The sequence below is a fragment of the Sphaerodactylus townsendi genome, linkage group LG11, assembly GCF_021028975.2.
Source record: "Sphaerodactylus townsendi isolate TG3544 linkage group LG11, MPM_Stown_v2.3, whole genome shotgun sequence".
Taxonomy (NCBI): domain Eukaryota; kingdom Metazoa; phylum Chordata; class Lepidosauria; order Squamata; family Sphaerodactylidae; genus Sphaerodactylus; species Sphaerodactylus townsendi.
In genome coordinates, this window is record NC_059435.1 from 23,822,045 (window position 1) to 23,839,046 (window position 17,002).

General features: G+C 42.0%; 1 protein-coding gene across 2 annotated transcripts in view; it reads right to left on the reverse strand.

Moving 5' to 3' along the window:
- The window catches only part of ITGA9 (integrin subunit alpha 9), a 246,500-nt gene that overhangs the window by 187,036 nt on the left and 42,462 nt on the right, over positions 1–17,002 (reverse strand). For both annotated transcript variants that reach the window (XM_048511594.1, XM_048511595.1), the window contains exons 7-12: positions 15,416–15,501; positions 12,676–12,744; positions 10,319–10,456; positions 5,929–6,034; positions 4,849–4,943; positions 94–184 (exon numbers count right to left, since the gene is read on the reverse strand). In XM_048511594.1, coding sequence (XP_048367551.1) covers positions 94–184; positions 4,849–4,943; positions 5,929–6,034; positions 10,319–10,456; positions 12,676–12,744; positions 15,416–15,501 — 585 coding nt within the window. The remainder of the gene's footprint in view (positions 1–93; positions 185–4,848; positions 4,944–5,928; positions 6,035–10,318; positions 10,457–12,675; positions 12,745–15,415; positions 15,502–17,002) is intronic.

Sequence of the window (17,002 nt, forward strand, 5' to 3'; positions counted from 1 at the left end):
AAAGGGGAAATGGAAGTGTTCACAATCTGCCCATTTTTTTTTCATTAGTTGTATCTATTGCTTTCCTTTATTCTTCTGGTGTTGCAGACCTACCTGGATAACCATTTCCATCCATATCAACTCCTCCAGAAATAGACTGGCCAAACATCTGCAGTCTTGGGCTGACCTGTTTTCCCGATATCCTCTGCAACACACAACACAGAGCTGGTATCAACAAACTCAAACAAATGTGGAAATGTTTAAGCTGCATGTGAATGTGTCCTCACGATCGTAGACAACTGTCCTGCTGGCTCGGAAGGAACTGTGACCTAGGACAATCACATGCTCGTCTTGGTCAGACTACCAACTAAGACAAGGCAAAACAGGACATCAGAACAGTTTTCTAGCCTATGATCACTAACCCAATACTAACTTCTGTATCTATTCCACTGATATTAAACCAACTGAGCTCAAGGCAATATTCAGATCTGTAGTCTATTTATTACGGCAAAAGAGTCTATCCATACACTGGCAGTCACATTGTTTGCTTATTTTTCCAACTCACGAACTCTATAAACATGGCCCATCCAGCATTACTGCCTCCCCAAAAACTGTGACATGATGTCTTATCTATGGGTTTCTCAATTAGCCGAAGGTAGAATTATATTGAGAGAACAACACTGAATAAGCTGCCGCTTTGGGGATACTACCTTTAGCTGCGATGTAATAAAAAGATTTTAAATCAGAACCAGAAAATGTTTGCTGGAATTTCCCTAGTTCTCCATTTTCTGGAAATCCCAAGACCCATAATTCAGAGGGTCAACAATGCTAGGACTAGACTGGCATCCATGGCTCTAGAGAAGGGGTAGGGAACCTGTGGTTCTCCAGATGTTCAGGAACTACAATTCCCATCAGCCCCTGTCAGCATGGCCAATTGGCCATGCTGGCAGGGGCTGATGGGAATTGTAGTTCCTGAACATCTGGAGAGCCGCAGGTTCCCTACCCCTGCTCTAGAGTCATTCACTCAGGAGAATATTGTACCAAATACCATCAAAGATGGTACTGCCATAGGGAAGGGAAAGTACCTCCATAGGGAAATGGAGACAGTCCAGTGACCCATACCTCTGGTTTAGAGATAAACCACTCAGTCTGCAGCAGGCAAAAGCTTCCAGGCAAAGATGCTATTACATTATTGCTTCAATCCATTAAGAAGCTAGAAATATTGGCCAATAGTCAGTTAAATGAAACAGACAAGATTCAAAGTCCAAAGGAAAGAAAAAAGCTCTTAAAATTCTGATCTCATGAAGTAATGAAGAAAAATTTCCCTACTTTTGAATGGATAACACTAAGGCAACCAAAAGCAGCTGAGCTCCTCAAATTACATTTGCACAAGAGAATGTGGCTAGGCTTTTGTGGGGGGTCCCTGTTAGGGTGGCAAACCAGGGCTCTACATATCCCACAGACATCTGTAGACAATTAGGGCATAAAAGGTTGAAGTATAATGCTACACAGCTTTGAGAACTGCAAACAAAACCAAAGGTCCTGAAACTGCACTTGATGGTATGTATTTAGTATGCACATTTATCTGCCAGGAAGTCCTTCCCTTGTACCTGCAGAGGTAAAGTTAAAGGTAAAGTTTCCCTTTCAGTCGAGTCCGAACCTGGGGTACCACTGCGAGCAGTAATTTCATAGGCAAGCCTCTTTTGTGGGGTAATTTGCCGTTGCTTTCCCCGGCTATTCTTTACCCCCTAGCTATGAGCTTGGTCAGCGGTGGAGAACTTATGGCATGGGTGCCAGAGGTGGCACTCAGAGCCCTTTCTGTGGGCACACGTGCACAGAGTTCATCATGTGGGGGGACGGAAAATCACCCACACACCCCACACACAGACATCTAGGCTAGTCTGGGCACGATCCTTTACCTGGGAGTAAGCTCGGTTGCTGGCAATGGGGCTTGCTTCTGAGTAAACCCTCCTAGGGTCATGATTCACCCATTCGAAACATTGCATGGTTGCTTCACCAAGCTTACTCCCAAGTAATGTGCGCCTTGGAGCCAACCGTTTTTTCGAAACTAAAACCTCAGTATTCAGGTTAAATTGCTGTGTTGGCACTTTGCAATAAATAAGTGGGTTTTGGGTTGCAATTTGGGCACTCAGTCTCGAAAAGGTTCACCATCACTCAGCTAGGTACTCAGAGGTAAAAATCAACAATTCAAAAGAAACTAGTTGTAGAGATGTGGCTTTTCCTTCAAATACATACAGACTGTTTTGTAAACCATAGCATTCAGATGGCTCAGAGTTATAGTAACAAAGCAGAAAGCCTTTTCCCCAAGATTACTGGTTCATGCAGAGGCCAGACAGATAGACATCACAAACATCTGAAACCATTTGATGAATCTGAAGGCAAAAGGACTGGATGACCTCCGGCCCTGTGCCATGTGACCAAGACACAGCATTAAAACACACTCTCAGAAGGGGAATGAGGGAAGAGAGACCCCAAAGAAAAGTGATGGAAAATAGCTGGCAGGAACAAGAAGATTGCAAAAGCTGAAGACTAATCTATCAGGTGACAGAAGCCACCTTTCTTGTTTGTTAATATTTAACTGTCTGTCTATAAAAACTTTGATACTACTGTAGAAAAGAAACACACCTATCTATCCTAATCTGAACTATCCACACTTGTGCCAGTTCATTCATTTCCCCCATCCAATCCCTGTGCGAAGAAGGCAGAGTCCTTCATATGCTGTGAATTATCACTTATAAAAAGTACCATAAAGAGGGATTTAGCCGGCAATTTTTAAAAACCCAGCGTATTCTAAGCAGTCAGCAACCAGCAGAGCTAATCATCTGCAGCTTGCTCTAAGAATCTCAAATGTAACCACTAAAATTCTGACTTAGCATCCTACGTGGGCTCCCACCCAGCAACAAAACAAAATATTTAGATCAGAACTTCGGACTGCTGAAGGAAAAGGAAAAACAACACACCCGAAAAACAAAAAATTACCCCCAACCAAATAGGTCCCCAAAACTGGGATGTGATGTACAGATCACATAACCTGGTTGTTCATGCACTTATGGATTCCAACTTACTGAAGGAGATAACTAGTGGCCCAATCTAGAATTGCGGGGGGGGGGGGTTGTTTGGAGGCAGCATGGGGCTGTGCAGACTGATTTGCCCTCCCTGGAGCACTTGTCCTGGCAGATGGGAAAATCTGCCAGCGGGCAGCCACAGCAGCCCTTCACAACAGTCAAATGCAGCACAAAGCACTACGTCAGCATTCCTGTACCCCCGCCAACTCTGCCAGTGTAGCGGGAGCATTCTGAAGGTGTCGCTAGGGGTGGAGGCTGGAGCCAACATTAGCCAGCTCTCCCCACTTTGCCTCCTGGAATGCTGGTTCCTGGGCCTTAGACTTGCGCCACCTTTTTGGGTAGCATAAAACCATTAAGCCTTGAGGCATACGTTCATTAAGCCCTGCAGAGGGAATTTTGGCAGTGAGCGGAGGGTTGTTTTATTTCCTGCGCCACCCAAAAAGCCCTCTTGGAGGTAGTGGGGTGGTGCCACTGCATGTTGTCCCCACCCACCAAGGGACCTGGATTGCACTGTAGAAAACTCAGGATCCTTCCACAGGAACAGCACAGGGTGCTTTAATGGAAATAACAAGGCACAGATTGTTTATTACACAGAGCACACCATAAGGGATCTTTCTATTGTAACACACGAGGATATCATTGATACAGCTGCACATGACAAAACTACATCTGTACAATTCTTTGCTTTCAAAATTGGAGGAAGGATAAAGAAGTCACGTGACTGAGACCATTAGGTCCAAGGCTGCCCATCCCATGTCCTATCAGTTATTACATGAGGTGTGTGATGGAGAGAAGGGGTGTGTGTGAACTCCCCCATGATAATTAATCAACAGTCCACTGTTTGTTGACAAAGAGAGAATTCACCTTTTTTTACTAATCATTCTAGTGTGAACCAAAATTTACCAGTAACCAGATTTTAACTCATATACAGCTGAAGGCTCTTCCAAGCTCATGAGGAAAAGATAAGCCACATTTCGAGCTTATATTTATCTCGTATTTTCCAGCTTACACTCACTTAGGACCAAAATACACATTACGTGCAACCCAAACTCCCAACACAGCTCTTAGTCACAAATCCTCACGAGGACAAATCTTTAAAAACCTCTCCTTCATCCCCTGTTGATTCAAATGCTATTGGAGGGGGGAGGCTTTTCACCCATGGAAACAACCAGAGAAGACCTGTTAGCCTCTTCCTACAACTCCACCTACCCTGGGATAGATATGTGGAACCTGAGGAAGGAGCAAACAGACTCCCTGGCATCCATCTTCACTTCAAACCCAAAGCCCCTCCTTCCCCTCACAGCATTTGGAACAACACAGAGCATCTGAGAGACTTTAAAAGACTTGCTCCCATGTGAGTAAGAGTCAGGTTGGACACATGTCACCTGCAATGGATATTTTGGTGCTCAAATCGTTATCATGGCAGCTTCAAGATTTAATGATATTATGGCAAGATCTTACGGATTATTGTCTTAAACTTCAGGATACTGGCCTGAAGTTGAAGGTGGACACAAAGACGTGGTGGTGCTCCTCATGCTGACCAATGCAAATGACAGATACTTAGGCTAACATATCTGAAGATGCTTAGGCAAAGGTATCTTGGGTAGCTCCACACTGTCAAATCACTTCACTATGCAGGGGGGGAAACCCTTTAAAACTGAAAACAGGGCAAGTAGCCCCATTCAACATAATTTCTGGCCAACATTCAACATTCTGGAGCAATTTTGTGCATATACTATGGCAAATGTAAAGAACACCACAATGTCACAGAAACAAGACTTACCATAGAATATTGTGGTACCATGCCACCTGAATGTCCATGGTAGATATAGACTGCTCCTATGTAATCATCTTCTTTGGGGGCACCAATGGCAACATCTAGGCATTGAAGACAATGCAAACAAGAAACACTTAACAAGTCTTTTTGCCCTTTTCAGTTATAAAGATGTCATTTTAAGGGTAATAGTTGCTGCAGCAACTGAGCTTTATCATAGAGACAAATGCCATTGGCTCAGCGAATACCAGATATAGAAATTTTTCCCTCATTTAGTGAACAGCTGATGTTTAAAACACCCTTAAAATAAATGTTAATATCATTCCCTCTGACAGAAAATGATGCCCCCACAATGGCATTTTTACCAGCCCCACACTGGTCTAAATGGCCCGTACGGAACGGGCCTCTCAAGATCGCAAATCAGGACACCAAAAACAAAGCTGGTTTAAAATTAGTGTTGTGAGCATTAAACTGTTTATAATGACAATATATGAAGTGATAGTTGATTAATCAGCAGGAAGTAACATTAATAAGTGAGGGCTCATTGTAATTGAATTGGTAAAGCTGAAAGAGCAAATTTTGGGAAGCCATGACAATTTTGGTGACAGAGAGTGGAAAATGTAAACAACTTTGTTTTTGTTCATTAAGAGTATTCTTGCATATATTCTCAAAAACAGCAACAGCTTAGCCTAGCAATACATTAAGTAAAGAAATTCATCCCAGTAGTGGTGGCCACACTAATGAAAACAACCTATTCATCACTTGGTTGGCACAAAGGACAATACAGAAGAGAAGTGCTATATCATTATAATTGCCAATGTTTGAAAATCTGTGCATTCCCACATTTCCATCAATATCTCAAGAAGGCATCTACAGGATGGATTAGCAATATGCAAATATACTGAAATTAATCTCTTGAGTTTATCGATTAAGGATCCTTTATCACTGGACAACTCAACTTAATGCTAAACATTCCTTTCTGCAATCAAAGGGATTATAGTCTGGTCAACATTACCCACCAACCGGTGTGCACATCATTGTTAAAGCAAGAACAAACAAAGCACATGTATGAAAAGGAAATACACTGACCTGGGAATCCATCATCATCGATATCTCCCAGGGAAGCCATACTTTCCCCAAAGTGTGCATTGTAGGCATTATCGCCATTCAGAACAAGCTGCTCGTCCAGGACTCCCTAGCAAACAGGAAATAGGACTGGCTAAGAAAAACAGAGCAAGTGTTGAATGATACATGGCCTCTTTGCTGGAACACTTGAGGGCATCTGTCCCTCAGGAAGCACCTGGAGTACGACAGGACTAAGACTCTGACAAGGAAAACCTACCTATTACAAAAGGAAACACTCTGCGTTTTAAAAAGGAATCTAATTGCTCCTGAAAAGGAAGCAGCGAGGCAGGAGGACAGGGTAACAGACCAATAAAACGACAAACGATAACATGTGAAGAACTGCTTGAGCCTGTCATTTTTTATGTGTTATGGGTAAAATCCATGCACAACTGAAGGGCTCTGACAGTTGCGAGGAAAGAACCCGACCTGCGGTCAGTCATTTTGGTTTTGTTCAAAGGCATAAATACGATGAAACCTCAGAGCAACACATGTGTAGCAAAAAATCCCCTGTAACAGCCCTTCCTCAGAAAAGGTGGGTGGGGAGTCTGGCTGGCACAGCTCTCACATGTTCCTCATTAGAAGAGACATTCTGCATTTGGCAGAATACGGATCCAGCTACTGAGATGTCCAGGACTTTGAGTTCAATGAGCAGGCAACACACGGCCATTCTAAGGGGAAGGGAGGGCATGCTGTGAAAAAATACATGCAACAAATGTAGACCATCAGGGAAATTAACTCATCAGCTATCCTCAGCACCAGCCAAAACTAGCTTATGCTTATATGATTCAGCAAGAAAAAGCAGACAGCCCTAACAGTTTGAAAATCTGACTTTTACATCTTAAAATAAGTATGTGTGAGTATATACAAGGTAGCATTAACAAATGAGGCACGCACACACACACACACACAAGCCCCATGCAACAGCAACAAAGTCAGGGAAGTTATATGGCTCATTATCCATTATCACTAAGTTTTCTTTCTTCTATTTTTAACCCATCATCAAGTTCAGAAGGAAATTCTGAAGCATAACGATGTGACATGAATGCTTACTTAGGCACAACTGCCCCTGAATTCATTCATACACCTGAAGCTGAAAGCAGCTCCATCAATGGCACTGGAATGGACCTTTTCAGGAGAGAAGGGGGAGAGTTTGTCACGGGTAAAAGGTCTGCATAGGGTCAGGCCTTCAGTACCACTACTTACGCCCTGGCTCAGAAGAGTAGATACAATAGTCATACCAAAGCAGAAGAGGACTTCAAAGATATGAGACAGACTATCTGATACTTCAGACTTTATTTGATCGCAGAAGAAAAGAAACCACTTTGCAAAATAAAGGCAAGTGGTTTAGTCCTAAAAGTGCAGATATGTTTATGTTCAGGAACAATCTAAGAGAATAAAGTGTATCTTTAAATTCTACCAAAATATCCACAGTCTTTTTTTCACATCTGCATTTAAGTCAGTGTCTGCTATCTACCTCCTAAACCACCAGAGAAAGTGAACATTCCCACAATAAACCAAACCTGGTTGCTTAAACCTGCTTTAAACATCACAGTGTGTTTCTACCTGATTTGTTTGTGAATGAGAACAGACTGGTTTTGGGAAACTGCAATAAAACGTTTTGCAGGAGTCTTCAGGAAATTGTAATAAATGGGGGGAATCATTTAGAAAGCTGCTGACATAAAGAAAATCCTACATACTGAATCTGCAAGAAAAACAAAGGGGAAATGTCTTATTTTTATGGTATTTTTCTTTTTTTCAGTGTTCACCGCTAGGAACAATTTTATTTTACCCCAAGGCTCCCCAAGCAGAACAGTAATATTATATGTGTCAGGTTGCTCTCTTTGGGCATGTGCAAGTAATCAGAGAAGAAACATAGTGGGTGAAGTGAAAATCAAACTGAGTGGTTCTGGTCACAGTGACAGATCAAGAGCATGGTTTTTACTGGCATTAATTTAAACAATGCTTCAGAGGAGGCGGGAATAATCACTGAACACATTTAGAAAGTAGTATAATCTTCTATTAATGCACTATACTTTTAGGGGTCATAGAACCCAAATGGTAATCTTTTGCTGCTCTATACTTTTGCAAGGCCTCTTATTCTCTTGCATTTTTTCTATCTGTGTGCCATTTCTGCCTCAACTACAAACAGCTCATTACGACTGGGGAGACTGAGTTCAGATCATGGTATCACCGAGTGCAGTGGGTAGGTCAAGACAAGTACTTTCTCTCAGCTCTTAAAATAATCTCAGGGTTACTGTCAAGATGAATGGGCCATCCCCCTTGCAGAACAGCAGAATACAAACGTACTTAACATGGAAAACAGAATGTGGAGGGATACAATTTTGCACATGAGATATGAGTAAAAGAAAATCCAATTGGCCAGAGTCAAAGCATTATTGCAGCCAAACCAGGAACTGAATCCATCCTTCCAACTTCTGTCCAGATTATTTTATCATAATCTGAAGGGTTCTTATCCTCCACTTATTCTATACCCTAAATGCCTTTCAGAGTTTCAGATCCCTTATCTCCAAACACCCACAATGCTGTTATACTACTTCAACTGTTTGACGAACAACCCAAACTAGTGAGATGCCAGTGGGCATGCTTGACTTTAAGTGACTTAAGTTGTTATGGTCTGAGACCCATACATTGGAAACCTACGCTCAAGCAGCATTTATTTGGGAAAAAGAGACATTTTCACAAACAGAAGCATCCCTGATAAAACCCATATGGTTCGTGCTCTTTCAAAACCAGCCTTGGTCTTTGAGAGGACAGGAAGTTTATGTTGATTATTTCCCTAGGCTACTGTTTGTTCAGCAAAAGTTCACAGTAGTTGTGCAACATACAATTGGGCAACAGAGCCTCCTATCATTTCTTGTGCTGAACCCAGATTTTTTTCACAAGTAACAATGAAAATCAACTCTATGACTCCTTTTCACATAGGCTCTTATTTCTCTCAATTTTGCCTGATAATAACAGGCTTATTTCTGTTTCCCTCAAAAGATGCTACAGCTAATCCCAAACTCACTATACTTAAAAAGGAAATCTCCACATCATCTTGCAGAAGTAGAATTCACTAGCAAGTCTGATAGTGTTGCGTTTGAGTTCAGAATGCAGTGGGGAATAGCTCTCTCATTGCACAGAATGTCCTATTTCAGGGGCTATTTCTCCTACTAGGCAAATTTATCGCTACATCACTACTGCCTGGGTGCTTCACATAAACTTTGGCCGTCTAGGATGTCTGGGCCAGGCCAGAACAGCTGACGACCATTCCCAAATCTAGACCTGAAGGATATGTTCTCCAATTCAGAGTCCGTAACTTCAACTGCTTAGAGGAGGGAAGTCAGAGCCTGAAGTACAGCAAGCAGAAGATAAAGCTTTGCTGGCTAGGCAGAAACAGAAAACAACCCTCTTAACAGTTATTCCACATCTGGTCCATCCAGTTACTTCATGAAGCCCATCAGTCCGATCTCTCCCTTCCCCTTCTGTTTCAGAAGAAGGTATTCAGGCCTGAGCATGCATTATCCACAGCAGCTCACTACTCATGGTCCCATTCTCAGGGGTTGCAGTTCAAAGCTCTGGAACCCCTGGCAGTAAGAATGGGATACATCTACCCCAGCAGAAGCCTATGTTCACCAGTGAACTATGATAATGCTTTCTGTTACATTTTCTTGGCCTTTGACTCCTGCTGTGTAAATCTGTGGGAGAGGAGGTGTCTATATCCACAAATACATAACTACTGACTTCATAGTCCCTTTCACAAGTCCAAAAAAGCAAGACAAACCACTGAAATCTCGTGCCACAACAAACACAATGTTCTCTGGAATAAAAAGCAATTTCTGATGTTTTTGTTACTACAGACGAACATGACTTCACTTCTAGTAGAGTACTCAATGGGCCCTTCCCCACTTACCTTAAGCCCCGCTGCCAGTGAGAGTATGGCGGCGGGGTTTTACCCGGCCTCCCTACGAGGAGAGGCCGGCGACAAGCGCAGCACCGCCCTGGCAGCTGCTGCACTGTAAAGCGCCCCTCGGCGCGCGGCATCCCTAGCGCTCTTGCAAAGGGCGCCTTTTGATGACCCCGCGCTATTGGGGGAACGCCCGGGCGCGCGCCTGGGATGCTGCATGCTGAGAGCAGCGCACAACATAGGGGGGATCAGGGTGAGTGGGGAAACGCCCAATATTAACAGGATTTTTGGATATTCAGACATATTTTAAAGACAAGTAATTACTATTTAGCATTTTGGGAAGCAGTTGGCATCTGGAATACAAATGGGCAAATAGTCTGCTTGTACAAGAGGATGCCAGAAGATCCCCCCCCTCCCCAAGTTCATGTGTATGAGTTCCATACTCACATTTCCTCGGCTGAGGTAGATGGTGACCTGACCCTCGTCCCGGATCTCGGAAAACAGGGGCGCTCCCACAAGAAGGTCTGAAAGTCCGTCAGAATTCAGATCAACTGCACATAAGGAGGAGCCAAAGTAAGAGCCCATCTGCAACCAAGCCGAGTCACAACAAAGCATTCAGTATCTGCCCACACACAGGAGGAAATCATTTATGCTTTTCTGTTTGTTTGTCTGTTTGTTTGTTTGTAACTGATGTAGCAACTTGTAGCTTTACCTGACACCAGAAGCTCCTAATCTTTTGGCAACTGCTGCTGCTTGTTTTCATACCCACACCCATTAAAGTAATAAAATTCACACCTTCAGCTGGAACTTAAAATACATTATTGTTATGCTTCAAAAGCCGTGGGTTTTTTTAAAGGGCATTTTTAACCTGCACTTCCTCCAACGTGCTCACAGCAGTATACATGGCTTCCTCTTCCTCTACTTTATCTTTGAAACAATCTTATGAGACAGGTTAGGCCAAGAGTAAGTGGATTCCCCAAAGTTACCCAGTAAATTTCACTGCAGGCAAGCATTTGAACTTGGGACCCTCAGTCCTGGTTCAATACTGTAACCATTACACCACACTGGCTGTCTTGAAAAGCTAACAAGCACTCTCGTTTTTCAATTTGATGAAGGCAACACATGTGGGCCTTTGTGAACACTCCAACACATATGCAGAATGCAGATTGTGACTCATCTTATGTAGCAAATCTTTTACGAACATATGGATCCAGAACACTGTCACAATTGGAATATCTGTCAGGGCCCTCACAAGTTTGGTTTAGCAGGCCAAAAGGCATTAGAAAATTAAATTCACCTTTACTTCTCCATGCTAAAAAGAATACAAATTCAGCCAGGAATAAAGGAACACTGAAAATAAGTCTGATGCCTTCCCCTGGCCTAAGGGATGTTTCCCTGAAGGAAGAGGCTTCAGATATGTGAAGTGTACCTCATCAGCTCCCAACTCAGGACATTAATCCCCATGTCAGTCATTTTGAGTCTTCTTCATAGAAGCACCAAACCACAGGTACCGGTTTTGTGGGCTGTTAAATCAATGAAGAAGAGTCAAGATGGCAGACGAGTCATGAGTAGGGGCTGATTTTTGCAATGTATCTGTCACAGAGAAAATTCCAAACCATACAACTTGTGGATTGGCTCTAGAGCTTGACACCTGCAGGGAGACCCTCCATACATCATGATGAGCAAATCTCACAAGTCGTGATCACCCCCTGACAGGATCGTTTAGCATAGTTTTCAGGAGAAAACCAGGTGAGTGTGTGCCCTGAATTCCCCCTAGGTTTTTGCTGAGGAATTGCAACCAATTGTGAACATTTTTGTGTCTATCTACTGTGAAACTGGGACTACACACCATAAATCTGTTGCTGAACTGCACGAATGTAACAAATGGTCACTCAACATCATTTGGATGAGGAATAGCAAAAGATGTTACACTGAATGTATACTATGAATCTTAGCTCATCATATGCTTACTGACTGAGCATTTGCATTTCCCTGCCCTCTGAATCTGGTCACAGTTTGTCCTTGACCAAGATGAGCCAAAAGATTGAGCCAATTTATGATATCAGTCAGGCAGAAGCAACCACACCTATCATCGAGTTAAACTGACCTTTCAAATATAGAAAAGCTGTGTGTACTATGTATAAGCTACTGAAGGAAAAGAGGAGATCTCTAGTCCATTAGATTTTAAAGTTTTATTGTCAAATATTTCACATCTGAATTTCCTTTGTGGATTTTTGCTCGTTTGCTAGATTTTAACATACACTAGCAGGCACTGGATACATTTTTTGACAGAGTATCATGGATTTAGGCAATTTGAAATAGGAAAACAGTATTATCTGACCCACAACTGAGCTGGTCACACTGGGGGAACATTAGTTTTTTGCTATTCCCATCTGGTACCGTCAACCTTATTTATGTTTTAGGATTGTGAGATGCCTTGGCAAGGATTAAATGTACAGGATAGAATCATTTCAAATAAATAAGCTGTTCATTTTATTCCTGTCTTTGCTATTTGCCAGTAAGGATCCAGGAGCCTCTAACAATAGAAACTGGAACAGTGGGATAAAGTATATCACCTCCAGAATCAAAGACTATGTAGGTAACTGCTACATGTAAAGCAGCCTTGATGAAAAGGGAACCAGATTAGGAGAGGGTGGGAGTATGGATGGCCATAATGGATAGGTAGTCATTACTTTTGCACAGTCTAAATTGAATCAGAATTAGTTAGAAGTACTGAGAACCGAAGTTACTTGATCAATACTGCTGGAACAATTAAACTCTTGTTTCACTTAATGACTTCTCACCTTTTTACCCGAAGCCTGAAAAATCTTTACAAGAGAAAGAGACCTTCTATCAGTTCGGAAAATGTACACCTGCGAAATTAAACAAAACAACAAAGAATTGAACTTCATCACATGTATATGACACAAAATTAAATTATTGCAATCCATATGGTCCTCTTGCCTGATGCACTCACCCCTCCCCTTTGCAGTATGGGCACAGACTGGATACTCCAGGGCCGTGGGAATTTTTTGCTTTCTAGTTTGATGTTTGTTATCCACTGCTCCACACTGGTTTACAGTGAATGATTCTTGCCCAAGCTGTACTGCCCTTTGCCCAAGGTCCTGATTGTCACATATATGCAGTAATAGTAAATCTTAAAGCAATGTTTGGTTGTTACCACTTGTAAAACTTGGATCAGATGTGTGGAGGGGGAGTTGATCAGAGCACTAAATCTGGTTGCCTAAAGGCAAGGGTCTCCAAAGCATGGCCTGCAGGCCATATCAGCCGGCCAAATGATTTAATCTGGCCTACAGTTGCTTCCCCTCCTCCCTGCCTTTCTCTCCTTCTTTCCTATCTCTGACACAATGCAATTGGCAGTAGAGAGAAACCCATTCAACACTGGACTTGGCCTACTCAAGTCCAGCTTTAAACTCCAAGGCCATGTGGACTTTAGAGGCAGAGCCTGCAGACTTCAGAGGCAGAGCACTGAACTGTGGACTCAGCCTGGCTGGGTCCAGCTTTATACTGCTGGCTATGCCTTCAAAGTACACGTGACTTCAGAAGTGGAGCTTTGGAGGCGGAGTCAGCAGTATAAAACTGGACCCAGCCAGGCTGAACCTGTAATTGAAAATTTGGCCCAGTGACATTTGTAAAATATACAATGTGGCCCTTGAGCTGAAAAGTTTGGAGACCCCTGCCTTAAGGTATATTGTTAAGAGTAAGGTGGGATGGGATCAACATGGCCCAGAAAGGATTGTTCCAGATCCCTAGGGTACAGAGGGTCAAGGAACGTGGCCACCTTTTGGGAGGCACAACTCACCAGACCAAGTGATAGGTCACTGGAAAACACAAGTGAAATACTGACATTTCAGTCCCTTTGACCAGGCAGCTAAAATCTAATAAATGTTTGACAGCTTCTAGCCTCTTCCAATCCCCACAGTGCTGCAATGTGTCACAGGTTTGTTGGGCTACAGTGCAATTCTGTCAATAAAGTTATGGGCTTATTAAACACAATTCCTGTGTTGCATGTCCTTTCCTAGACACAGCAAAGCACAGGGCAAGCCAGATCACCTCATCACTTTGACTAAGGATCACTGAACTCCTTCCAGTTGTCTCTGCTTCCTTGAGTTCCTGAAGTGTTCGAGTCTGAGAAAACATAGTCCTTTTACCGCACTGCCCTCCTTCTCTTTCGAAAGAGTATGCAGTCTTTGGAGCTTATTCCTGCCTGGTAAATTATCACTAGAAGGGAAGGGAGCTTACTGATAGTAGACAGAAGTCAGGAAGGACAGAGGTCCATAGAAGGTGCCATCTAAAGCTGAATACAACTAAAACAGCAAAGCTCTCTGATGGTGTGCACATCCCTCTGTGTGATGAGAGGGGCAGTGAAACAGGATTTCCTGCATTCAGACATCACACCAAACTAAAATTTATAAAATATATCGAAACACTATTTTTCCATTCTGTGGTATTTTCATGCTATGTTTCTAACCCATGGCTTGTTAACTGTGGTTCACACTAACTCTGCCTGGCAATGGAAGAGAGTATAAATAACATCTGGGGCGAGGCAGGAAAGGACGCAAGGAGCAAGCTGAGATACCTAAGGTGGTGTGCTCTGTACATCTGGCAGACTAATCAGGGTTTGTTCAATGAACTGTGGTTTAAATACGTCTGAAAGCAGGCAGTATTAGGCAGCTTTGCAATCTTGTATACGACTGCTGTGAAGCCAAATAAGAAAAATATCACAGCAAGTGCTTTGCTCATTTTAAAAAGTATTGCAAAAACCACACATGATAATAAGGGTCATCTTAATGCATGAGTATGCTGGGCAGTTGCTCAGGGACCCCATGAGCATAGGGCCCCCAAACTAATCTGTGTATGTTGTGACTTGCCATCGATAAACAAATAAACGCTATACTAAACTATAAATATTTGTTATTGGAAAATGCATATTTAGCATTTGTTTTACTTAAGATAATGAACAATATTGATGTTAATTTTTATGATAAGAAGTGGACATTGGCCTCTGATTTAATATCATGGTCACCTCTGCAGCCACATGTGCATGTATGTGTATGTATTTCATGCACTACATAACAGAAAAGCATATATGTTAATGTCACTTTAACTCACTAGACAGTATGTTTACCAATTGAGTATCATTTCTATGTTGAAATGTTTGTATTTTTCAAAGCTCATGTTATGTTCTTCAAATGGTTATGCTGATTAATCTTTGCTGTAGAGCATGTTTCAATGTTTAAACACTGACCTTGTTGAGAGTACCAATAAATATGTTTAATTTTATCAACCATTTACCGTTTTATTCCTGTGAGTGGTTGTGTAGCTAGGGGCCCCAATGTACTGCTTTGCCTGGGGGCCTATAATGCTGTTAAGATGGCCCTGCCAATAAATCCCCTTCAGGGGCTCTGGTGAAATTAGATTGAAGCCCCACACCTTCTGTTCATCAGCATTTCCAGGAAGACAGACAATAGGTCTATCGTTGCCACATGAATGAGGGCACCAAAGTTTCATTAAGAACCGCACCTTTCCAATGCCTCCATCCTGGGGAGCTCCTCCTACGATGTCTGTGCCTGTCAGCTGAGAGAAGTGACCTGCTGTCACAGCGTATCCTGAACAGGGTGTAGCAGGATAGAGGATCAGGGAGGGGTCAGAAGGAGAAAAGAGACAAATTCAAAAAAGGAAACTGGTTACAGCAGCAGGTCAGCCATCTGGATGATGGCAAGATTTTTCTTTCCTCCTCCTAGAGTGTAAATGTACTAGCATCAGGCAAAAAAACCCAGAATACTAGGAAGTGGTCAGCATTCAATTGAAGACTGAAAATTACAATAAGCAATTAACAGTTTTCCCTAAAAAGATGGTGAAGATCTGGGTGAAAATCTTGAGATCAATGAGAACCAAATCTGAACTCAAGAAAGGAGCTTGAGAAGAAAACAGTTAAGGAGTCCAGATGCACAAGGGGGAAAAAACAAAGAAGAACACATAGCAAGAATAAGATCCATCTTTTACATCTGTAAGCTACAGTCTCCATATACACCAAAATGAACAGCACTCTCTCAGTTGGAGTTGCTACACCAATTTTATTGAAGAAAACAGGCTATAGGCTAAGGGAAGGAAAGAGATAAAAGTAAATACTTTAAACAAGCAATCTGATTGAGTTAGACTCAAGAACTAAAGTATGCATTAAAGAAAGGAAACAGATTCATCTGAAAGAGGGGTATCAATAATTTCTCCTGTTTGCTACACTAAACATGATATATTATATCAGAAGAAAATAGAAAAGGCTCAACCCCACCCCTTCTTTGAGGCCCCTCACACATATACATTGTGAATTACAGGTCTTTTATCAAAGCTAAACACTATATTTCAGGGCTCCTCATGCAAAATTTCTTCATCTCCAATATTTATATGCCCACCTCCCACTTAACTATTCTCCTGTGAATTTCTCTAAGTGGTCTTTTTAAAAAAAAATACAGGACTGAAAGGCTAAAGAATCTAAGAGGTCAGCTTCAGATTTTTAAAAGCATTGCCTTGGCTTAACATGCCAAACAAATCAGGTAAGTGAAGGTCTATCATTGTTTTCATAATCAGAACAAGTAGCCACCAGGGATCAAGCAGAAGCCATTACACATACAGAATTTCTCTTATGAAATCTGATGCACTGTAATTCCACGTTGGTAATGAGCAGTGATGTTATCTTATCTTGACACATTCTCTTATGAACAGTATATCATCAGTAAAAGATTCTTGACCAAAACCATTAAAGAATTCACCTCCCAAACACTTTGTGATCAACCAATGACAAAAATTACAACTAAGCAGCCCATATCAGACAATTTGAATTTCACATATGCTGATATTTTCCGGATAGAGATTTACATCACACACATGTAAACACACAGTAAAACTAGCAGTAATTCCTAAAATATAGAAGAAGAAACCAGTAGCACTTAAGTATGTAAGTTAGCTATGCTTTGAGACCCAAATATAACAATACTACACAATTATCAGTAAGCTTGGCTGAGAACAGAACCTAAGAATTCAAAATCCCGACCTATAGGTTAGACAGTAGTTTTCAGACCTCCAACTTTAAAAAGAGAATGAAGTTAGAGT